The sequence below is a fragment of the Micrasema longulum genome, unplaced genomic scaffold, assembly GCF_059751315.1.
Source record: "Micrasema longulum isolate JH-2025_06_02 unplaced genomic scaffold, ASM5975131v1 h1tg000114l, whole genome shotgun sequence".
NCBI lineage: Eukaryota > Metazoa > Arthropoda > Insecta > Trichoptera > Brachycentridae > Micrasema > Micrasema longulum.
This window is the reverse complement of record NW_028277320.1, coordinates 551,447-576,768: the sequence shown is the minus strand read 5'-3', so window position 1 is coordinate 576,768 and position 25,322 is coordinate 551,447. Positions and strand designations below refer to the sequence as shown.

Genomic DNA, 25,322 nt, shown 5'->3' with positions numbered 1-25,322 from the left:
AACAGAAATGAAAGTCATTTAAAAATTAAAATCGAAGTAAAAAAGTTATGTTAAAAGTTTCTAGTTAGTATTTACATAAATGGGAATAATACTAAAATGAAAAAAAAAAGGTAATAAAAATAGTTAAAAAGTAAGAATTAAAATAAATAAGAATAAAAAAACATGATCATGTGCAAAAACATTTTTTAAAAAAAAGGAAAAATATGTAGCTACATTTATTTCAAGGGATTCAAAAAAGAACCGATGAGAAGTAACTTCAAAAGAAATAAAAGACAATAAATTTAAGTTAACTTAAAAAACATCTTCAAAATTAATGTTAGGATAATAGAAAATATCAGTCTAGTCGGTCTGGAAAAGACACGGTAAGCAAGTAGATTAATTAGTTCTGGGGAATCAAATTTACTATTTACAATTTTGTAAAGCAGTATCTGATCGAAGATATCTATTCTGTGTGTTAACGAATCAAGGTTATGAAATTTTAAAGAAGCTAGGTATATAATTTGAAAAATGCAAATAAAATTCGAATAAATATATATATATATATACATGATCCCGTAACTTCGAATTGACACTTTGGGAATGAAATCGTTCTAGAGTTCCCATCCCCTTCTCACACACACGGTAAGCGCTGCACATGTGAAACGGGCCGAAGGAATGGCTCGACACTTGAATAAGATGATAATGAATCCGAAACAATATCTTTATTTTATTTACTTGTGTATTTTTTTTTCTTTACTGTGTATGTTAAAGGCAATTTATGTCGTTTGTAATAAAAATCATCGGTGAAAATTGGAAATGCTGTAAGGGAAAAATTGTATATTCTTCAAGTAGGGGAAAACCAAATAATGAAAATACCATAATTATAAAATATTATTTAATACATACATAAATACTATTTTTTAGTGTAGAATATTATTTGTCGTATATAAATTTGTCTTATACAAACAAAATCATGAAATGTAATATATTTTTAACGCTCATTCCCCGCTGTAACATTTTCAATTTCTGTCGACGACCGATGATATTTGACGTCCAGCAAATCAACGATAGTATTAAAAGGTGCGTGAGAGACCAACACACAACGCCTCAAGTTCAAAATTCACTAAGATTTTAAGCCTCCATTTTTTTTAAATTTGCATTAATTATCATCATCATCATCTTATTATCTGCACCTACTAGCGCATCATGAGCACTCTCTGCATAGATATTCCGATTGCAGTGTATCTTGATTATTTTTTATCACATGTAGGTGAGAAAATCAGTCAATGGGCTATAAAAAAATTGCAGTGTAATTTTATTGAAAAGACAATAATATTGATGGTCTCTACGTATTCTACCAAAACAGCATTTTGCGAGGTTTACGGAGAACAAAAACAAAGCTTGATCATTTTTAAAGAAGCTATCAGATGCCGTAGAATTGTAACCTCGCAAAATGCTGTTTCGGTAGTATACAAAGTATAGTGCAAAAGAAAGGGCAAAGGAAACATGTGTCGGCGGTGTTCATTTATCAGTCTGAAGATGCCCATTAGAGGGTGAAATCTAACATAAGTTATTACATAATTTGTTACCTTAGTACAGTACGTAGACAACACACACACAGGGCTCTCGGCCTCATGGATACGTTATAATTTTTTAGTAATATGTATCTTTGTATGAATAAATAAATAATATCTCATTCAGTTGATTTCGCTACACCTCCGTGAGATTTCATATGTCTTTTCAAATTTGCTTTAAGAGAACATGTGTATATACAATCATGACATGAAAACGGTTTCTCGCTACTGTGAGTAAGTTGATGTTTTTTGAAAGAATCTTTATCTGAACATTTGCGCTTACACTTTGAGCATGAAAATGGTCTTTCAGTACCATGGATAAACATATGCCTCTTTAAACTCCCTTTTTCTGCGCATCTAAATTTGCAGTCCGGACAGGAGAACGGTTTTTCACCACTATGAGTCAAACTGTGTCGCCTTAAACTGTCTTTGATAGAGGTAGTATATTTACACTGCGTACAAGAGAATGCTTTGTTTTCAGCGTGAGATAACATATGCCTCTTTAAGCCCTCTTTGTGAGCACAGGCAAAAGAGCATTTATTACATAAGAATGGTTTCACGCTACTATGATTCAAAAGATGCCTTTTTAAACTTCTTTTTTCTGAAAACTTTAATTTACATTCTGTACAAGAAAATGGTTTCTGACCTGTATGAGAAAACTCGTGTCTCTTTAGATTTTCTTTCAGTGAACATTTAAATTTACACTCTCTACATGAGAATGGTTTTTCCCCGGTATGAGTGAGATTGTGTCTCTTTAAACTTTTCTTATCGGACGATGTATATTTACATACTGCACATGCCCAAATGTTTCCAGAAAAACATTTGAGCGACGTCGTGTCGTGTTCTGAATATGTCGATTGCTTTCTGGATATCTCGCTCATATCTGAAATTATTCATAAATTTAAACACGTGATAAAGTATTACAATTTAATAATAATGCGTAAGCTTGTTAACCTTCTCGATGAGTGAGTAGCAAGATAAAACCAACAGGAGAACACATTTCTTACGTTGGGGGTAAATGTTAAATTATATCAACAAATAAATGTCTTACCGGCCTCACTCCCGGTGGTACTTGAAGATGCGGAAATTTTTAGCTGCTCAGAAAAAAATAAATCTCTTTCTGAGCAAATTATCCGTTCGTTACAAATTCTGTTGTGTAGTTTCCCGATAGTAGCCAGTTCTTCCTGGATGGCATCGACACCTTTCACTTCGTTACTATAGGATATATCTTCATATTCATCGTAACTCGCTACTTCCTCTTTGGTAATGTGGACTTCTGGGTATACATGTTCCTCTTTTATAGTCTCTTTTTTCACTGTAAAAAAATCTGATCTGTCAGTACCGGATTCATTTATTTCAGTACAAGGTGGTTCACTGCTCGTCACGGTAGCCATGTTTGAAACAGAGAGCTACATAACTCATCCCAATCAGACTTCTTTGTATCCGAGGAGAAAAATTTCTGTAAAACAAACAATTACTTTGCAGGTACACTGTGATAAGTTCATATTTCTTCTTAAAATATTAATTTACAACCCGAATTTTAAGAGCCATTTGCAGAATTTCATAAAAACTAACCAACGTTCTGATGAAACATTTTGGCCGACATATTAATTTAATGAATAAGAATGAATCATAATGTACATTACACGACTTATTACACAAAAACTGAATGGTAATATTAAAGTCAAATTAGGTGAAGGCAAAATGATTTCTTTTCTAAATGAATAAACCTCTATTTCGAAGAGGATACGGAAGGGAGTTATTGCAACAACTGACAGGAATCTAACCTGCAAGCTGCATCGGTATATCGTATGAGATGAGGTGATCGGTATTACGCTTCAGGTGCCAGTCTAGGGACAGTAAAATTTTGAATTGTAAAACCATTTTTAAAAGACAGATTTTATATCAATCTTGCTAGGAGTCAAACTCGGAGCCTTAAGCATAGTACGAACAAATTACAACAGGGAAGGAGAACATATTAGAGAAGGGAATATGAAAGTCTAGGCATTTACAGGGCTTACGACCTATTATTGGCTGGCCACTTTACACACTGTGTAACATTCACCATTTTGCCTATGCAAAACAGCCATATTCCTTCAAAGAATTGAATGGAAGAATCCATCTGTTGATTTTAGTGAAGTGAAAGAGCTGAAACCTCTATTGTTGTGAAGAGATTCATCTGATTAAATTATTTCATATACTAGGCAATACTTTGTCTACAAACATTTGGACAAACTCAAAATATTGTAACGAAGAAATTCATGGCATTTGCTTCACCACCGAGCCTTATCCTATCTCTTCTGATTCCCTTTTCCGTAACCGTCGAGTCGAAAACACTTCTTCAGGATTATTTATTTATTCATACAAAGATACATATTACAAAAAAAAAACTTATCCCCAACTCTGTTGGTTCAAGTTCATAGAATATCATAGAAGTTCATAGATAAGCTCATAGAATGAGCACAAGAGCTGGGATCTGTTGAGTTGGGATAAACATAATGGAAAGAGGAAGCACGCGTATTATTAAAGAATATCAAAAATTATTTTTTTACATGACTTAAATTTTAATAAACATTTAGACAACACGCTTAATACGAGTACATAAATCTATGCAATATCTCGCGGCACTTTAGTGCAATGGTCTCTCCCCTTAGACAAAATCCAAACTCGTACACTTCTCCTGAAAATGGCTTTCGTTTCGGAGAACTTAATATGTTCATCCAAGTCACTGAACGTTCTCGAGGCTACAAAAGAGAAATTAATCTGAGCGAAAGTCGTACATGTTTTTGGTATTGAATAATTCATATTACAGAAAACGAGCATTCTGCTGGGATCTCCTCTTGAACCGCATGACCAGAAATGTTTCAATGACTCTTTTTTTAAAAAGTCATTGTCCAGTACCTTCATAAATTCAAACAATGTCGCAGACGGGAGGACATTGAAGCGAGTATTCAAATTTTTCTACATTTATTAGGTGGTTTATGATAGACACGTTCTATTTTACACACAGAACTGTATTCTCTATCTGCTCGGGCCCAGAAAATAAACGATAATTTGAGATGCTGTGGCTAGTGTCCCAGACTCATGGACCAAAGGTCTATGGTTCGAATCCCACTCTTCCCCAACTCGATTCCATTTTCTAATAGTGAGTTATTTACAACTCGTCAAAAATGGCTCTCAAAATCAAATATTTGACTAAATCATAAGAACGCAAATGTTTCTTTTTTTATTTCTTTATTTTAACATGTTGTACATAATATAAATTGTACACATTGTTATTGCCAAATGACAACTTCTTCAAACCAACTGATGAAATAAAAGTGTTATTTAGATAATTTAAGTTTTCTTATTGCTCTAAAAAAGCTTATTGTGTATAAAGTACTATTGTTGCATTAATTTTCTTTTTTATTATTATCTAGTTGAACTGGTTATTACCACTTAATTTTTATGTTGACACTAGCTGAACCCGGCTACGCTTCGCTGTGGTTTTGTCTGATAAAAATTTTTAGGGGAGTAAATAAAAATAGTCTAGCAACTATATATTTACTGAGAAAACACATTACTTAGTTTATTGTCCTTATTTGCTGTGACGCTGTAGAATATAAGGAAATACAATTTTATATAAAAATTTTGAATCAATCCATCTATTACTTTCCGAGATTTGCAGCCACAAACATACGGAACTAAAATTTATATATATATGTGTAGATTGTAGGGAAAATAAAGTTATGTAGCATTGGCTAAAGTTGATAAAATAGCAGCACTGTGTAGAACTGTCATTCAGTACTACATTATGTTAACTGTGACAAATTATGAGTCAATTTAAAATGCATAGAATGTTCTGTTTCTGTCGGAATTTTCTAATAAAAAGTATAATAGAGACACTGTTTTGCTAAAATGCAATGTTCTGTAAAAATGTTGAGTCAATCCATCGATCACTTTCCGAGATTTGCGGCCACTAACATACAGAACCTAAATATTCATATATAGGTAGGTTCTATTTTCAACTTGACTTTGGTACATTTATATTTAGAACATCAGATTTTCTCAGGTTAATTGTTATTAATTATTTAGAGATGTTATGTTTCGTTTTTACTTTTTGTTTTTTTAAATATTTTATTTTCACTCTCTGCGATTCTGTTTAATTTTAATTAATCTATTATATTTAGTTTTTTCATAATTAATTGTTCACTGCTGTGATTATTTCTGTAAAGGGATCTTTGAACCGTCAGCATCAATGTTTAACTAAATAAATGAGTATCAATATTTTCATTTAAAAAAAACATTTATAATTTAAGAATTCAATGATAGTTGAGCAATTCTAGATTCCATTGTATGGAAAAAATGACAAATAATGACTCATGTGATTTTCTTCAACTTTACGTGAGAGAGGTTAAAAAAATTATGTCACAACTTGGATAAGTATAAAAGTATAATATTTAATACTTGGGTTAATCATATACCTAATATATATATTTGTGTTATTTTAAAACCTGGAAAATAAAGCCTTTATATAACTTTTTTTAATATCAAATACACAAGAAAATCAATGGCGCATATTTCGCACATCCGTCGTTGTTCTAAGATTCCGACAAAGCATAAATAGATAAGTAATATTTTCGTAACTATTAAAATTATATGTTTTAGATAAAATGTGGGTTGATATATTTACGCTATTTTTTTAATTAATTCGATCGGGATCGCGGGATTTATTTTTCTAATTTAAAGAGTTAATATCTAATGTTCAACATCAAAAGATAACGTTATGTTTAACAAATTGTTTAACAAAATTCATTATTTATTTTGCGGCGTACCTGTCGTTCTGTCGTGTCACAGATCTGTCAGTTGCACGCAGCGTTGCCAGACCCGAAAACGCGAAAAAAGGTAGATTCAGAAAAATAAATCGGTAGATTTCGGTAGATTTTGGAGAGGGGGGAGGAGGGGAGAAGGGGGGCAAAAATAAATTTGACAGTTGTTCGAAATTAAAGCGCCGTTTTGCCTAAGGCCGTTGCTTTAAATAGTTGAAAACGCTTGATAAATGAACAATTGAAATCCAAAAGAACTGCAATAAGTGAATAACCAAAATACAGTGGTGCCTCGCATAACGAACACCTCGCACAGCGAACGCTGCACACAACGAACTTCCTTTTCGTTCATTTCACGATTCATACAACGAACTTCGCTTCACACAACGAACTTCGCTTCACATAACGAAGTCGCCCACTTCACACGATCACTGCCGATTTATTGCATCCTTCCGCGCAGGCAGTCGTTAGTCACTGAGCAGTACGCTTAACTTACGCACGTGTCGCAGCAATCGTTGAAGAGGATGTAGAGGAGCTTATTGAGGAACACAAAGAAGAGCTGACAACTGAAGAGCTCCAAACACTTCTGGCCCAACAACAGGACAATGCTCAAAGGGAAGCGTCATCTGATAACGAGGAGCAACAATCAAACAATCAACCAATTCCAACTGCTGACATCAAGAACATCCTGGTCAAATGGAAAGCAGTTCAGGAGTTTACCAATGCCCACTATCCGGATTCCGCTGAAGCAAACAGGATCAACGACCTGTACTCCGATACTCTTGTCCGTTATTTCCGGCAGATGTTGAAGAAAAGAGAGAAACAAACGACTTTGGACAGGTTTTTCACTGCACCATCGGCCAAAAAGCGGAAAATGGATGAAGATGTGCAAGATTCGATTATTTCTTAAAATTAAAAAATGTGTGTTTTTTTCATTATGTTTTTAGATGTATCTAAATAAAAATAATAACAAAAAATTTATCTTTTTTTTATGTCATCTTACCATATTTTATGCTACAGAACGAATTATTTTTTTTAACATGTATTGTTATGGGAAAACGCGTTTCACATAACGAACTTTTCGCATAACGAACTTGCTCCTGGAACGAATTAAGTTCGTTGTGTGAGGCACCACTGTATAGTGATTTATAATGTCTTCTTTTTCTTACAAAAAAATGTAAATTATAACATTTCATTTCAATACTCAAATATTCATTTGAGAAAGGGAATATTTGAGTTGGTTTTTTTAAAAAATAATAATTTAATACATAGATTAAAATTCAACATTTTATTTTATTGAATGAATGGCACAATTTTATCAAAATATATAATATTTTTAATGTTGACAGTTTGTTTGAACAAAGAAATAATTGACGTTTTAAAGTTCTTTCAGTGCAACTTAAAACTGAATAAAAACTGCTAACTGCTGAAGTACTGAACAAATTATTAAAACAATGATCAACTAAATTAAAATAGATATTTAACTGAAGATAAAACCATTTATATTATATTATATTTTCAATATGAAAAGTGATCCCTCTACATTTCACTTCATAAAATAGACATTTTTACATTTTTCAATAATGTCATGAAATTCTATGCCATGATTTATTTTACCATATTATCTTCAACAATACTAGCCAATTCCATAATTAATATATCGTTCATTGTGTACTTATGTACGATAGATAAGCAGTTTTTTAAATAAGCGACTGAAGGCAATCGAAGTGAGCAAAGAAGCAATAAATTATTAAAATATGAAATCGTTTTATTTGCATTGAAATTTTGTTCTGTGGAAAAAACAAGGAAATATATGAAAATCGGTAGAATTTCAATCGAATTCGGTAGATTGCTCCCAAAATCGGTAGATCTACCGAAAAATCTGTAGATCTGGCAACGCTGGTTGCACGTTGCACAGATCACGGATGACAGATGCCAGCAGATATCTGTAGTCTGTGGATGCCACAGATTGCAGAGATCACACACGAACACGAGTTGCTGTCTATGCAATCAACACCCCTTCTATCAAGGCTCGAACACTGACCGACTTCTTGCGGTAGAATCACAGAATAAGCTTGGCCACCAGGCAGTTTTCAGCCAATGCAAGACCTTCAGACATTCTTCCGAAGTCGCACAAGCCACTTGTTAGTAAATCAATACAGTTTGTGGCGCAACTGTCGGCGGCGTGTGCCCAGCCACGCCGTGCCGGCCGGCGTCCTTCTAGACGAACCGCCAATTTAACATGTATATATTATTATAGAACTAACAACAGTTATATGGAAATCTATGCATTTACTAAGTTTATGGCCTGTCAATGGCTGGTACAGTGATCACTTTACACGCTGTAGCATTAACCATTTTGTCTATGTTTCAATATCCATATTTCTTAATTTCATCTATCTGTTAACTCTCTCAAAGTTAAAGAGCTAAAACCTTCATCTATGTAGGTGAGATTCTACCGATTAAGACTAGTTGGTTTATAGTGTATTTGGAGATATTTCTGTTGTATCATTAATTTCATGCACCAAATTATCAACACGATCGACTGATGACTAGGTACCTAGCTATCGAAAGTCTTTCCCGCTCTTTTAGCGTAATCCAGAGGGGTCACGCCCTCGTCGTCCTCGGCCGCCCTGTCCGCCCCGGCCGCCAGCAGCTCGAGCGCGAAGTCCCACTTGCCTGCCTTGCAGGCCCGGTGCAGTGCCGTGCGGCCCCCGCGGTCCGCCGCCCGCAGCCCCGCCCCCGCCCCCAGCAGCAGCCGCGCCGCGCCCCACTGGTTCGCCTTGACGGCCACCTGCAGCGCGCTCATCCCGTGCCGGTCCCGCGCGTCCACTGCTGCCCCGTTCTGCAGCAGGAGCTGCACCACCCGCTCCTCGCCCTTCCGCGCTGCCCACGCTAACGCGCTCATTCCGAACTTGTCCTTGCCGTCGACATCCGCTCCCGCATCCAGCAACAGCTTCACTATTTCGAGATGCCCCGATTTCGCGGCGTGATGAAAGGGCGTTATAAAATTTTTATCTCCGATCGTAATGTCCACTTTGAGTTCTAATAAGAATTTTACAATTTCGATATTCCCGTTGGTCGCGGCCCACGCTAGGGCGCTCATTTCGTGTTTATCCCGACGCTCGTAATTTGCGCCCCTTTCGACTAAGAGATTGATTATATCGCGGGACCTGACATGGTCTGATAACGCCGCACAGAGCAATGGAGTCATCCCCTTTCTAGTGATAGCTTCGATCGGAGATTTTTGCATTAGAAGATAGTCAACTACATCATAGAGACCTTGTTTCGCGGCAATATGCAAAGCCGTTAAACCTTTATCATCTGTGACCAACAAAATAGATTTTCGCTCGGCTTCAGATATTTTTTCCAAAACGTTTTTAAGTTTGTCGATATTATTATTTTTTGCATCATCCAAAAACGCTTTTACGGTATTCATTTGACAATAAGTACTTGACAGTATGTTTGAAAACTCTTGTTTTTTTAATAATTCGGTGAGTGCATTACTTTCGTTGTATTTGTCTCCCGCTATTCGAAAGACTGTCGATAAAATTATCATTAATTTTGCATCCGTAGACGATGTCTTTAATGACTCAAAAAACAAATTTGTCAAATCTTTCCCGTGTGCCTCATTATTGGCCACCAGGTTCAAAGCGGCGTCGCCGTTAATATCCCGCGCCACTACAAAGTGAACGTAACTGGACTCCTCTAATGACGTTTCGTCATTAAGACCACTCAGAAGAAAAGATACAATTTGCTTATTTGATTCTTGTACTGCTTTGTGTAACGCGGTTTGGTTCGATTTACTGTGGAAAAATCTTTGGCTGTTATTTTCCCATAGCCGAATTATTTTACAAATGCACCTTTGTCTTGCTTCGAAAGACCATGTGCCATACTTCATGTGATCGTTAATATATAAACGAACAACCTTATACTCAGAAAGGAGAAGTACCTTCCACATTAATGTTTCTTCTATGGGAGTGCACTTGGGATGGCGGCCTTCCGGTTTAAGAAGCCATCGAATTAACGACTGTGCCACAAAATATTCGCTAAAGGTTCGGTGTATGAACTCGACTTCTTCACCTCCACTCAATTGTATCAAGCCGATTCTACTTAACTCTACTAAATCTTCCACTTTCAAATAGCTTTCATGTGAGCTCTTCTCACATTCTGGCAGTAGTTGTCTTACTGCTAGTATTCTGTGTTTTTTATTCAAAATATCATCTTGGAACCAAGCCCTACTTATTTTTGTGAGGCTTTTGGATAATCCCGTTTTTTCTCTAAAGTAAATATTATATTTTACTAGAACGAATTTTCTATACAAATCAAAAACATTATTTATTTCAAAGGATGGCGCATTTTGTGCCAATCCGGGATCTTTAACATATGGTAATAAAACTTCAGCCAACATGCGTATCTGTAAAGGTACCCCCATAAAACTACTAAAAGATCCCCCGAGAATTGATTGAGTTTGCTTATAGAACTGTTCGGCGTACCGACGAAGATTAATGTTGTTTTTTGATTTCACGTGTATTAACTCGCTATGAGAACTCCAAAAAATTTCAAGAAAGAACTTTTGATCGTTCGCTTCAATGTTTTTGAATGTTGTCGCGAATGTAGATAATTCATTCTCAATATAAACACATGGATACTTTCTCGTCGTTAAACATATGGTTGCATTTGTTTCCTCTTTCAGGAATTTCAACATTCTAACAAACTTCTCTCGAGCAGTCCTTTTTGTAATCCGGTCTTTATAACCTTCTCTAATTTCATCAAATCCGTCAAACAGAATACAAATTTTTAGCTTTGTTGTCTTCGATTTTAAAGAAAACATTAAAAATTCGAACTCCAATCTATTTCTAACCTCGTTTTCTGGATTTTCGTCTAGTAAAAATCGAATAATTTCTGCGATATTTGGATCAAACGAAAGATTTCCGATGCATTTCTCATACTGAAATAAATCTATTCTGATTACCCACGATGCTTTGATGAGGTGAGATAAGCTTGTCAGACTTGTGGATTTACCCATTCCAGGCTCATCGGCAATTATTACTATTTGCCGATTGGCTAATAAATCCTCTTCTTCTGTAATAGCAGATTCGTCATAATAAACGTAAGGACGCAATCCGTCCAACGAGCCGACAGAACGTTTCCAAATAATACACGGGACCTCAACATTTACTTCGAAAAAGTGAATAGGTTTTTTAGTAGTCCCACTTGGATCCGTTGTACAAATATTCTGATTTTCTAAAATTACGCCTTCATTTTCTTTGGATATATCAAACAAACGAATTAGTTTTTCCTTGTTTTCTATATTTTGCAAGAAAAAATAGTCTTGTATATTTTGTTTCTCAGTAAGTAGTTTTAAATTTAATATAATTTTGGTTATAAACTGTCTTTTCAAATAAAATTGCGCGTTGTAGACTGATTTCCAACTAACTTTCCCGTCTGCAACATCAATCCACCTTACTATATGATGCGGATTTTCAGCACACACCTGTCTATAGGTGTACTCTGCTCCTTCAGAGTTGTCCGCAGTAGTAATGTTATTTTTTAACTCTTTACTCCATCTCCATTCGGAACTCAGACATTGTTGATTGATACCACTAATGAAAAAAAAATTACGTTTATTCCGTTTGATGCTATGGTAAATAAATTCTTTTACCAAGCGTACATTTGTTTTTTCATGCACAGAGGTGTAAGCAACTCCCATATCAGAAAAGCTCCGTAGTCTCTTACCTATTTCAATGACATAATGGTTTTTAGACAATTTCTTCAAAATAGTTGTATCTATCAAAGCATTGCACGTATCTAAAGATGCGCCACATTCGTACAGACTCCAGATTTTCCCTTGAATATGTAATACTTTTTTATGCAATAAATCCATTTGTGACTCTCTCGTAAGGTGATCAAACTGTTTATTTCCAACGTCTATTCTTATTTTCCCTTGGAATTCTGAAATAATTGTCAAATTTTCTTCTTTATTGGAAATCACAATAATTTTTTTGTTTGATTTGTAAACATTTAGAAACATCTTCCATGATTCGATATCACTGTCACTTACTACCGAGCGTGATTTGCTCACTATGACCAGTAAATTATCAAACGATCTCGATGACGTCAGCGATTTGATGTCTATTAACTCTATTAATCTTAATAACTGCTTCCATTCTAAAAATAACTGATGATTGTCTTTTACAAATCTTGTGATTTCATCCGCAGTTTGATCCTTATCGCGGTTAGACTTAATCTGACAAAAGACACTGTATACCTTTATCGCTTCAAAATGGCTATCTTTAGATACAATGTGCATAAAATGTCTAGTTTCAGATAATAAGAACTCTTCGAGTCTTATATAATCCGCAAACTTGAATTGACTTTGGGCCAAAGCAGACATGTAATTACGAGTTTCTATTTGAAACATGGACTCAGCTGCCGAAGGTAATAGGACGAGTTGAGCCTTCACAGCGGCCATTATCTGCGACGGCCACCATCGGAACAGCTGCTTTATTAGCCTCACTACTATTTCAACAGCATCCTTATTTGTGCAAACTAAAACGTCATCATTTACATTTTTTATTTTAAATATAAGTTGTTTATAATCAAATCGCATCCATTCTGAAATTTTATCCATTTCTTTCAAAACTATCGGCGATTGTTTGAACGCAAAAAAACTCTCAAGAATAAAGCGTTCGTCCTCGGAAAAAACATTCAATTTACATTGGTTACCTTCAAACGGTTTGGTCGAGTAGCGCATCTTGTTTAGTTCCCCCTTTGTGGATTGGGGATGATAATTACTGCTACTAGTAGCTTCTTCGGAGAAAGCTCTGTATTCTGGTCCCCCCCAAAATCCATGACTCGATGGCCAATCTTGCGCGACGTGAATCCTAGGGGAACTACTTTCAAAAGCCTTTACTATAGCTTCCATGCTATGCGACGCGATGTTGTACAACGCGGTATTCTTCTCCAAGAAGTTCAAACTAGATAACTCCGTCTCGATTCTGTATATATTTCCAACATGCAAGTTGCAACAATTTATCCTGTTCGGCGAAGATAAATAACTACTTATGTCCAACTTTTTTATAGCTATCGTCGATTCATATCGACAGTCTATTTCCTCTTTAAATTTACGTAGCATCCTTCGACAACCGGGACTGTCGAACGCGACAACGTGCGCGTGAAACCCAAGATCCTTTTTACTGATCCTTCTGAATTCTGAATGATTTCTTTCAATAAATTTAACAGAAAAAGAAGTGATTTGAGCGAGCCAACCTCCCAAAGAATGACCGGTAATTGACAACCGAAGACGAAAGCCATCCTCGGTATTGAGTCGACAGAGGGCTTCTGCAATTTCAGCAGCGAACGTAATGGCGGAGTTCACTCGAGGAGCGTGCTCGTTTCTCACGATACCCTTCCAATTAGTGTGGAAGGCGCCCAGGTCGGTCCAGTCGGTGCCCTTGTGCGCCAGCACCACGTGCTGCGCGCGGCAGTTCCAGTAAGCCGCCCCAAAGTATCCGTCGCGGGGGCCCGCGCCGCGTGCCGTGACGAGCAGCGCCCAGCCTTCGGGCAGGGGGCCCGGCTCGCGCCCCTCCTCGTATACGCGCAGTGCCAGCCGGGCCAGCGTGGCGGCGCTCGGGTGTGGCTCCATCCCTAACCTCTCTTCGTCTCCGTGCACGGGTGGTGACGCTGCGAGGGCAGTGGCATACTCCGGATTACTCAGTTCCAGTTGAGTTACGACCAAGGTCATACTTAATGGTGAATCGAAATCTTTATCGACGTCGTTGAAACCTTCGACGTTTGAATTATCCGCACTTCGATCCATGTCCATTTCTCGGTTGGTAGATGTATATCTCCCGAGCAGACAGTCGACCGTTGCTTCCAGAGCCACCTAGAAACATTCGATTTACTGTTAATTTCCCTAGTTCCTTAAATATATTGGGGCTCATTTGAGACGGTAGTAAAAATGCACTTGGCTGGGTGGATTTATTTTTATTGGGCTATTATTATGAGTGTCAATTTATTTTATTACTAGCTGAACCCGGCTACGCTTCGCTGGGGCTTTGTCTAATATTAATTATTAGGAAAATAAATAAAAATAGTCTAGCAACTATGCATTTACCGAGAAAACAAATTGCTTAATTGAATATCTTTATTTGCGTTGCAGTGCCTATGCTGTAGAATATGAGGAAAGAAAATTGTAACTTAGGCTAATATTGATAAAGCGGAAGCACTGTGTAGAATCTTCATTCAGTACTTATTAACTATGACAAATTATGAGTTGATTTAATACGCATAGCATGTTCCGTTTCCATTTCCGTTGAAACATCCGAATAAAAAGTATATAGAACTGCTCTTCTGCTAACATGTAATGTTCTGTAATCATTTTGAGTCAATCCATTGATTACTTTCAGTGATTTGCGGCCTCAAACATACGAAACATTAATTTTTATAACATACTGGCAGACCCGACAGACGTTGTCCTGCCGGAACGTTGGCTTGCCTGCTATCAGCTGGTTAAACAAACGTTTTTTTAAACTTTTTTGAGCTATCTAAATATTCGTAATAAGGGTTAGTTTTTCGTTTTATCTCATGTGATTGGTTAAGAGTCTTCGTCGTGATCAAATCAAAATTGTACAAAAATCACTGCTCTAGTGCCATATTCCATGAAGAAAATATGGGAATACGTGTTAATTAAGAAAAGTTACCCTGAGCCCTTTGAAATTATGGCACTCAACCCATGCCAAACGCGAATTGAGTAATTCTTTAATGAATTAACTTTAATTAATTAAAATGCCTGATTGGGTCGTAGAAGTGTGCAAAAACTGTTCGGATAAAAGAAAAAAGACGTTTTATTGAAATTTAGATACCTAGGTAGTTGTTTATGATTGAATTCTAAAACAAAAAAACATAAATATTTCCTAACGTTTGCTTGCATGCTATAAGCTGGTTCAGCAAACTTTTTTCGTAACTCAGGACACACGTTATTTATTTTGGAATTTTTCGAGCTATTGATATTTTCGTAATAAGGGTTAGTTTTCCATTTTATCTTCTCATGTGATTGGTTAGGAGTCTTCGTCGTGCTCAAATCAAAATTGTGCAAAAATTACTGCTCAGGTGGCACAATCCAGGCAGAAAATACGAGAATACGTATTAATGAAGAAAATTCAGAGCGCGATTTACCTTGAGCTTTCTAAAATTATGACACTCAACCCATGCCTAACGCAAATTTAGTCATTCTTTAATCGCCAGCCGTGTTTTGACTTGAGCTTGACATTTAATTCAAAACCAAAATAAATTAAAAGTAAAATGCATGATTGTGTCGTGAAAGTGTGTAAAAACTGAACAAGACTTGTGACTAATGTTTATGATTGTATTCCAAAACTAAAAATTATTAATATTGATTTAAGCTGTTTCAGCAAACGTTTTTTCCTAAAGAAGGACACACATTATTTTTTTGAGCCTTTTTTGAGATAAATATATATTCTTAATAACGATATTACAACAGAGATGAAGAACATTTTTGAGAAGGTAATATAGAAGTCTAGGCATCTACAGGACTTATGACCTGTCATTGGCTTGTTTCAGTGGCCACTTTACACACTGTGTAACATTCACCACAGATGAAAGAATTGAAGGAATATAGATGTTCAAATAGAGCGGAATGGTGAATGTTACACAGTGTGTAAAGTGGCCCCTTAAATCAGTCAATGACAGTCATATTAGAATGAATTGGGTCTTTTTTCTGTAATGTTCTAAATATCTGAATAAATAAATGAAATAAATAAATGAAATGAAATAAATAAATAAGCCCTGTAGATGCGTAGACTTCTATATTACCTTCTCTAAAATGTTCTTCATCTTTGTTGCAATATGTTAATATTAACAGCTCCCTAGGGAGTCAATTCCAGTCCTCGTCTACAAAAAATTGGACAAACTCAAAATATTGTTCTTAATAAGGGTTACTTTTTTTTTATATCTCCTCGTGTGATTGGCTAAGAGGCCTTGTCGTGCTCACATTAAAATCATACAAAAATCACTATTCTAGTGCCATAATCCATGGAGAAAATACGGAAATACGTGTTGATGAAGAACAGTCAGACCGCGTTTTACCCTGAGCTTTCTAAAATTATGACACTCAACTCATGTCCTACATGAATTAGTCATTCTTAAACCGCCAGCCGGGTTTTGACGTGACCGTGATGTTCTTAAAAAGAAAAGAAATAACTAAGATAGACCCGGTATTGTCTTCAGGTCCTTTTTTTTTGTCCTAGCTTTGGCGGCCTCCGTGGTGTAGTGGCCAAGACGCTCGAGTCACGCATGGAAGGTTCCGGGTTCGATTCCCGGTGAGAACACAAAAAAATAAAATTAAATATGATTTTTCTCAAGCCTGGGTGTTCCGTGATATAATTCACCACTGTAATTGGGCCTCCTGGCCTGTTGTGGTGCAAAAAAAACTTTAATTTTATTTAGTTGTATTTTATTTCATTTGTACTTGTATTTAGTAAGAAAATGTGTTTACCATTGTTGGAATGGACTGTTTAAGTCCGTCAATAAGTATATAAATAAATAATACTGAAAAATAACTGTATCGTGAAAGCGTTCAAAAACTTTCCGGATAAAAGGAAAGATACTTTTCATTAATATGTATGTACCTGGTACATGTGTACTTCTTTATGATTGAATGCCAAAAGTAAACATTTTTAATATTCAAATATTGGATTTAATTACAAAGGTAGGTACTTAGGTACTTGTTTATGGTTGAATTCCAAAACATGAAATAATAACTTTTCAAATAAAGAATTATTTTTGCAAATGTCAAACTCTACGCTGTTTACCGGCAGTGATGCATTCTGTGTAAGAGTCCGTTTTTCAAAAATGTCTCGAATGTCGGTTAGAATTTTTTAAGCATTACTAAAAATCCATTAAAAATAAGCTAATTCGTAGAAATTAAGAAATTATTAGGAAATTAATCAATTCAGTATCCATTGAAAATAATTGATGTTTGTAAACGTTAAAATAAAAACTTTTTTAATGTACAAAAAAAAAACATTCTTCAAATTTTTTGGAGTACGCATTTCAGTCGAATGCAACCCTGGTGAAGGTTCGATGAAAAACACATATTTTCCCCTTACTTCTTTTCCGATGAATATGTCGAAGATATTATTATTCACAAACCTAAGTCACGTGAATTGGCTCATTTTGCAAAAAACCGCATATAAATCGGTTCGGTAGTTATCGACTCTATAAAGGACAAACTATCGTAAACTTGTCTTTATTTATATAGATTCCTATAAAAACATGACCGAAAGAATGGCTGAAGACAGGGTGAAATTCGGGACAGTCGCTCAACACCTCGGGTTGAGTGGATGCATAGTTATTGAATCATATGGTCGAATCATAATATAAATTAATAATAATAATAATTGAAAAATATCTTGTTAAATGTATTTTTATCGAGAAATAATATTTTACGTACAAACAAATATGGATTTCAGGAAAAAAGAGTACCGCGCTTCTGTTTTCTAAATTTTAAAAATATAGAAGTAAAATTATTGAAAATTACCTAAGAAATCGTAATATGAAAGTAAACATTTTAGAAAGTTTTAGTCGTGAAAGAGTTGTGTCTGTGGAAACAGCTCGAGGATCAGTCTTCGGACCGATTCGGTACTTTACATATTGTAATTCAATGGAAAATGATGGAAATTATTCAATAAGATTCCTAAGCAGATCTTAAAAGAAAATGTTGACAAAACTGTTAAGAACAAATAATTAAACGGCTTATATGTAACGAGGCTTTTTATTGATTATTATTTTATGTTAACAGTCATCTATTTCAATTTTTGTGAATAAATTTTGTGTAAAAATGCGTACGCTTTTAGTTTTTAAAAATGTTTATATAACTTTTTAAATTTATATAATTTCTGTAACGTTTTTCTTTGTAAAGGAAAAATGAGAAACCTGCCGACATTGCTGACCTGTTTCGTCATTTTTCTTTTTATATTTTCTGTTCATGTTTACCTCCTTAAATAAAAATAAATACAAAAAAAATATTCCTAATTCGCGGACGATGCTGCCCTTGTAATAAGCCATTCAAATGTAAAAACTGCCCTAAAAATCTTTCAAGAAGATTTTTCAAATCTCATTAAATGGGCGCAAGACTATGGCTTGGTAATAAATTCTAAAAATTATTTTAGTCAAATTCAAAGATAGAATCAGATAAATGTAGATGTTGTAAATAATCGTATATATTCAGAATTAATTACTGATACTAATTTTAGTTGGGAATTGATGGAATCAGCAACAAATTAAGGTACTGGCAAGTCATTTATGAAATCCAAAGCATTCTACCTTTCAAAACGTTACGATACATAATATCTTACGAAGTGCGTGTCTGGGGTCTCGCCTTCCAGTCTCATATATTTGGCTGAGACTGTTAAAGGGGATTGTACCGAAAAGCATAATCCACGAGGCGAAACATATGGGGGAAGGATAATGTCCCGCCGATAAAACAACTTTGTGACTAAAAAATTATTGTAGATCACTTTGTTGATCCGGAATATAAAAAAAAGGAGTTTCCCACACTCTAAATACTAGATTAAAAACTAAAGGCTCCCTGTGGTGGTATTCTGAATCTTCTCTATCCCCTAAAGAGTGGTTAATTTGGGGATTTTAATTTTTTGCACGCACATAAACTTTGCTTCATTTATGGCCACACTGATGATTAAACATCAAACAAATACAAACAAGTGAAAGTAAATATGAAAATGTTTATTTAAGCATTACCCAAAACACTTAATAGGGTTGAATTGACCAAACCGTATTGGTTTTTTTTTTTCGTTTTTTAAACAGTTTTATACCTCATTTGACGTTTAACCATCAGTGTGCCCATTTTATGAAGAAGAGTTTAGATGCATGCAAAAAGTAAAAAGTAAAATCCCCAAATTAACCACTCTCTGGGGGGCCGAAAAGATTCAGAAAACTACCACTGAGGCGGTATGCTGGATCTTCTCTACTCCCTACCCTAGAGAGTGGTTAAATTGAAGAATTTTATTCTTAGAAAGTGACGAGACTTTGCTTCACATAATGGCCACACTGATGATTAAACGTCAAAAAATACGTAAAATCAAGCATGATAAATTTCATTTCAAACATTATTGCGATTATTGTTGAACGGTAATATGGTATAAGTAAAATAATGTAAAATAAACCTGTTTTGATAGTGGGTAACACATCGTAATATGAAGTTGAATAATACCAATTAAACGTATATGATATAAGTACATCTATCGGTACATCGGTAGTGTGTGTGGTGCATGTGGTGTATGTAGTAGTGTAGTGTGGTGGGTAACTTTCGAGCTTAACTTTCAAGCTGGTTGTTGATTAAAATCTACTTTATTTTTCTGATACATTTAGTAGTACAATAGTAATTTCTTCGGATGAGCGTAACAAACAGGGCGCAGATGCGTCTGTAAAAATCTAACTGAAAGTGAGGTGCGAAGATAAGACGTATTTTTTTTTTTTATTTAAATTTTATTGATAAACTCTTACGGGTTACATACATTTAACAAAATGTTTTCACTTTTAAAATTCACATTCTACTGTTAATAATAATATTTTTAACATCTTTTGTAAAGGTTGTCTGAGTCTTTTGTTTAGTTTTGTCTGGTAGTTTATTGTATAATTTCAGTCCATGGTTTATAAGTCTCGATTGTCCTTTTCTCGTTTTAAAATATTGTATATGATATTTTTCTGATATTCTCGTATTGTGTTCATGTTTACTACAATTTTTTTCAAGTTTTAATTCTTCGTCTACAATTACATCAGTGGCTAATTTATGAATAAATTTTCAAGATTCTAGTTTAAAGAGTTCAGTTACGTTTAATTGTTTAGTTTGTTCAAAAAGTTCTTTAGTTGCTGTTAGATAGGGAAGGACATATACTAACTTTAATATTTTATTTTGCTGTCTTTGTAGTCTGTTTATGTCATTTTGATATCCTGTTCCCCATAGTAGTTGCATATAACATATTTTAGTTTTTACATATGCTTCATACATTTTTTTTTCCTTTATTGGAACAAAGTTTTTGATTTAAAAAAATAGACTCGATAAAGTTGCCACTTTGCTAATTAAATTGTTGATATGAATTGTCCATGTCAATTGTCTGTCTATTGTTAGTCCTAAGTATTTAACATGTTCAATTTCAGTTTGTCGTTCATTATTTATGTAAGCATCTACTTTGTGACATTTTTTACTAGATTCAAAATGGATAATATTGCATTTTTTTTCATTAAGTGTAAGTAAGTTTGTGTTTGTCCATTTAGTCAATATAGTAAGGTCTTCGTTTATGTCATTGTTTGTTAATACGTCTGTTTGATTTTTATAAAAAAGTCCAATGTCGTCGGCATACATAATAATTTTCCCTTTAAAATTATACAGTGATAAGTCATTAATATATAAAATATATAATAGTGGACCCAAAATAGATCCTTGTGGGACTCCAAAATTTACTGTTTGTATTTTACTTTTTTTTTCATTTACAAAGGTACTGCTTCCGATTTGTTAAGTATGATTTTAAAAGTTTGTATTCTTGAGATTTTACTCCTATATCATTTAATTTTTTTATCATGGTCTCAATGTGAACCGTATCAAAAGCTTTTTTAAAATCTAATATTACTCCTGTGGTTGGAATTTTAGCATCCATATTTGTTTGAATATAATTAATCAAATTTACTAGAGCGGTTCCAGTTCCTTTTTTTTCTTGAAAACCATGTTGGTTTAAGCATATTATATTAAGATTTTTAATATGTCCCATTAATCGTTTATGAATACATTTTTCAAAGATTTTATTAAATACAGTTAAATTTGCTATAGGTCTATAGTTACTAGGTTCCGTTCGATCTCCACCTTTAAATATAGGAGTTATTCTTGCAGTCTTTAATTCTTCCGGGTAGATTTCTAACTTTATATGCATGTTAATTAATTTTGATATGACTGGGCTTAAAATATCTTTGAGACTTTTAATGAGTGAAGATTTGATTTTATCATATCCTGGCGATGCATTTTTTTTAAGATTGTCAATTATTTTACACACTTCTTTTGTCGTTGTTGGTCTAAGAAAAAAGGTACTATTTATTTTTCTTCTTCGTTTTTCTGATGTGTTTAGACATGGTCCATCTAATTTACTTGCAAGGTTTTGGCCTACATTGGAGTAATATTCATTGATAATATTTGATATTTCTTCTTCATCATTTGTGAAAATCCCATCTTTTATATTCATTTCTTTTATATTAGCTGACTGCAATTTTTTTCCAGACTTGATATTTTTTATTATTTTCCAAAGTTTATTGCTGCTGCCTTCTGCTGATTTTATATAATTCTGGTAATATTGTTTTTTTGATTTTCTGATTTCATTTCTTAAATCTTTTTGAATATTTTTTAGTTCGGTTACAAGTTGACTGTTATTTCTTTATTTAATCATTTTTTTATATACTTGATTTTTATTTTTTGTAATATGTTTTTAGTTAGCCAACCCTCCTTCATTGACGTTGTGAAGTTTCTCACCTTGGTTTTTGTGTTCTTTTTTATTTTGTTTTGGATAATGTCTTGTAACTGTTTAAAACTATTAACTTCTTGTATTTTTGCCATGAGATTTTCTTTTAATTTGACATAATCTGTTATTTCTAAGGTGTATTTTTGTTTAGATATTTTTGTCTTTCGATAGGTATATCTATATTTAGATAGAGTGCTCTGTGATCACTTAGTGGAGTATCTTTGTAGTCTATTGTATATTTAGCTTCTACAATATTTGTTAATACATGATCAATAATCGAATTTTCTCCTCTGTGATTCCATCTTGTATATTATTCAAGTGAAATTTCGTTAAGAATTACATAATTATTAGATATTAGGCTATTTACATATTCATTTGTTAGTACATTGTCTTTTTCTAATATATTGATATTAAAATGAAAGTAGAGGAAGCGAGGTCCGTATGCAAAGACAGGTCGAAACGGCGTTCTATCCTCTTCGCCTACCCCCACGGGGGGGCTGTCTGATTAATCTAACTTGAGATTTCAATGTGTTCCCCCTTTTTATAGCGGAACAATTAGTTTGCCACGAATCAAATGGCCGCCTAAACAATCCGCATAATTCAAAAACATGAAATAGGTATTTTCTTTATAAGAAATATTACCGCGCGGCAAATCTTAATATGGTAAGAGCTTTTTTGTTATAAAGCCGCCTAAATACGAATCGCGTTAAATATTTTTCTTAAACGCCCTTTAGTATCTACTCTCATAATATTGTTACGCGCATATTTTTTTCTTATTTATTACACAGCAGTCTAACAATAATAATTATACAAAAGTACATCTTTACAGCTTCAAATCAAAATACAAGTAAGCACAAAGAAACATTAGTATTAATGTTGTCGTACAAAAAATATCCATCCGCATAAGTAGGTACGCGATAAGACATTATCGAAATATTCTTGAAAGCCAAGTACAAAATTTAAATACTACTATGGGGAACAGGATATCAAAAATTACATAAACAGACTACAAAGACAGCAAAATAAAATATTAAAGTTAGTATATGTCCTTCCCTATCTAACAGCAACTAAAGAACTTTTTGAACAAACTAAACAATTAAACGTAACTGAACTCTTTAAACTAGAATCTTTAAAATTTATTCATAAATTAGCCACTGATGTAATTGTAGACGAGGAATTAAAACTTGAAAAAAATTGTAGTAAACATGAACACAATACGAGAATATCAGAAAAATATCATATACAATCTTTTAAAACGAGAAAAGGACAATCGAGACTTATAAACCATGGACTGAAATTATACAATAAACTACCAGACAAAACTAAACAAAAGACTCAGGCAACCTTTACAAAAGATGTTAAAAACATTATTATTAACAGTAGAATGTGAATTTTAAAAGTGAAAACATTTTGTTAAATGTATGTAACCCGTAAGGGTTTATCAATAAAATTTAAATAAAATAAAAAAATTAAAAAAAATTAAAAATAAAAAAATAAAAAAAAGAAATCTGCTCACAAAAAGTCTAAACGCTAATAGAGAAACGATGTTTACCTTGATAATTGAGATTTCCATCGTCTTCTTCTAATAGAAGTGCGCCCAGTTAGAAGTTAGAAGTCGGGTCCACCCGCGTTCGCTGCTCATGCTCATAAGTGAAGGGAAGCGAACACTATTGTAAAGTAAATATTATTTCATAAATACTTCGAGCTAGATATATTTTATAAAAGTTTCATTACAATACATATTATTTAAAATACGTTTTTTTAGTTTTGATCACTAAATTCAGAATTATTCACCAGTCATCGTCGAGCTGGCGATGTGCGGTCACAACGAAACTCGCTTACTGGGGAACAATTTTTATTTAAGGGCGGTCAAAACTAAAAAATACATATTTTTCATCATCCAGATCATTTTAGGAGAAATAAAGTTTATTATTTAGAATGCCAACTAACAACCCAATATTTGAAACAGTAAACGACGTTACAGCGGACAATCCCATCTAGAAATACGAGAACGGCCAAACGTCTACTCACTATTCACTATTCACTATCCACGTCCTGCGACATGCGACCTGCGACCTGCGTCCTGCGTCACGGACGTCACGGTGCACCATGCTCCACCTCTCCTTACGTCGGTTAGTGTGGACTCGAAATGGTTAGTTCACTCGACACAGGTCCGCTGGTCGGCTCCGGCGCATTCGGAAATGTGATTCATGCGATTGCAGTTTGGGCTCGACGGGACATGAAGCGCATCATCACCGTCTGCGGCTTGCGAAAGAAAATGTATCTTGTGCCGACACATACAAAACTAGGTAACAACCATAGACGAGGACCAGTTGATGAATTGGATATTACTCAAATCAGAGAGGTTTTATAATGTTTTAATTATCACTATTATGTTTCAACTGCTTGAGAGTTGAGCTCCTTCTTGCAAATGTCCGACCGTACCATCAAACCATCAAACTGCCGAACGGATGGAATGAGCTATTTTCCAGAATAATATTTACCTGTCAGTAGATACCTAGCGCAGTAGCGCTCGAAGGAAAACATCTGTTCGCTGTAAACACACGAGTATACGCAAATAAAGTATTGAGCATTGAAATGTGTTTAGGTATTTGCTATAGTCCTCAAAATATAGCTTGATTAGAATGACAGCTGTCAAACTAATTTTATTAGTGATGGGAAATTACTGATCACTGATCAAATAGATTTTATCAGTTTTTTCATGCAATCATGAAACTCTGTTTCCTAAAATGTATATAAAAACGCAAAAACAAGCTTATGTGTTTAAGACAATTATTTACCAAAAAAGAAGACATTTATACTTTTTTCATAAACAACATCAGTTGAATTATTTTTCCCATCGCTAACGTTTTTGCAAAATAATGTAACCTTGTAAGAACCTCGTTAATAATTATTAATTATTGATTAATCTAATTGGATTTATTTTAGTTTTAAAGCTGATTTTATGTATTTATTTTGATTAATGCGTGAAGCATTGTATTTAAAAAATAATTAACATGCCAGATACGAATGATTTTTCGTGTGTCCATATTAATAACTCCTTAGACGTTACTACAAAGTTATGTCGTCACTTTTTTTGACAAATGTCATCCTAATCAAGCTTTATTTTAAGGACTATAATAACCTGATTTTTCTTGCATATATAAATCATCGATGAATAAATCATTTACAAAATTTTGGAGAGCATCTTCGGTTTAAGTTCGTACAATATGGTTCGTTTCAAGTTTTTTTCTGACGAAGGGTGTAATGAATTTATTTCCATCACCATTATACAACTGGGTTCTAATTGAGACTGTACGAGCCAATTTAGAGTTGAAACCCATATTTTTCCGAAATTCCTGTATCTGAAATTAATTTTAAGCGACACGTAATATTTATTAGGTATGTATATTTTT

The 25,322-nt window shown here is 34.2% G+C and overlaps 2 protein-coding genes across 8 annotated transcripts; both read right to left on the bottom strand.

Annotated features, from left to right (window-relative positions):
• Window positions 1-860: 860 nt before the first annotated feature.
• LOC148284500 (uncharacterized) lies at window positions 861-24,361 on the bottom strand. 7 transcript variants are annotated; one of them, XR_015824718.1, is made up of 4 exons: window positions 6,368-6,492; window positions 2,605-3,012; window positions 1,569-2,436; window positions 861-1,270 (listed from the first exon to the last, which is right to left on the bottom strand). XR_015824718.1 is itself a non-coding variant. In XM_088239330.1 (4 exons), the coding sequence occupies exons 3-4, from the start codon at window positions 2,945-2,947 to the stop codon at window positions 1,673-1,675; spliced, it is 1,107 nt and encodes a 368-aa protein (XP_088095456.1). In that variant the 5' UTR covers window positions 2,948-3,012; window positions 23,459-23,573; window positions 23,945-24,339; the 3' UTR covers window positions 861-1,672. The 7 variants fall into 7 exon arrangements, 6 of the variants coding, with proteins under 6 accessions (XP_088095456.1, XP_088095448.1, XP_088095441.1 ...); XM_088239330.1 differs by lacking the exon at window positions 6,368-6,492 and adding exons at window positions 23,459-23,573; window positions 23,945-24,339 and having other exon boundaries at window positions 861-2,436; XM_088239308.1 differs by lacking the exons at window positions 861-1,270; window positions 1,569-2,436; window positions 6,368-6,492 and adding exons at window positions 13,088-14,246; window positions 23,459-23,573; window positions 23,938-24,361 and having other exon boundaries at window positions 2,843-3,012.
• LOC148284501 (uncharacterized) lies at window positions 8,919-13,075 on the bottom strand. The gene has a single exon (XM_088239174.1). It carries the CDS (start codon window positions 12,990-12,992, stop codon window positions 8,919-8,921), a length of 4,074 nt encoding a protein of 1,357 aa, XP_088095300.1. The 5' UTR covers window positions 12,993-13,075.
• Window positions 24,362-25,322: the final 961 nt, after the last annotated feature.

Excerpts from the sequence above, each read along its gene's own strand:
- LOC148284501 (XM_088239174.1), bottom strand. The coding sequence starts at position 12,992 with ATGGATAAAATTTCAGAATGGATGCGATTTGATTATAAACAACTTATA.
- LOC148284500 (XM_088239308.1), bottom strand. The coding sequence starts at position 23,479 with ATGGAAATCTCAATTATCAAG. Across the intron at positions 14,247-23,458 it reads TGGAAATCTCAATTATCAAG|GTGGCTCTGGAAGCAACGGT; the intron begins GTAAACATCGTT and ends GAATGTTTCTAG. Across the intron at positions 3,013-13,087 it reads CTCGACCAAACCGTTTGAAG|AAATTTTTCTCCTCGGATAC; the intron begins GTAACCAATGTA and ends TTTGTTTTACAG.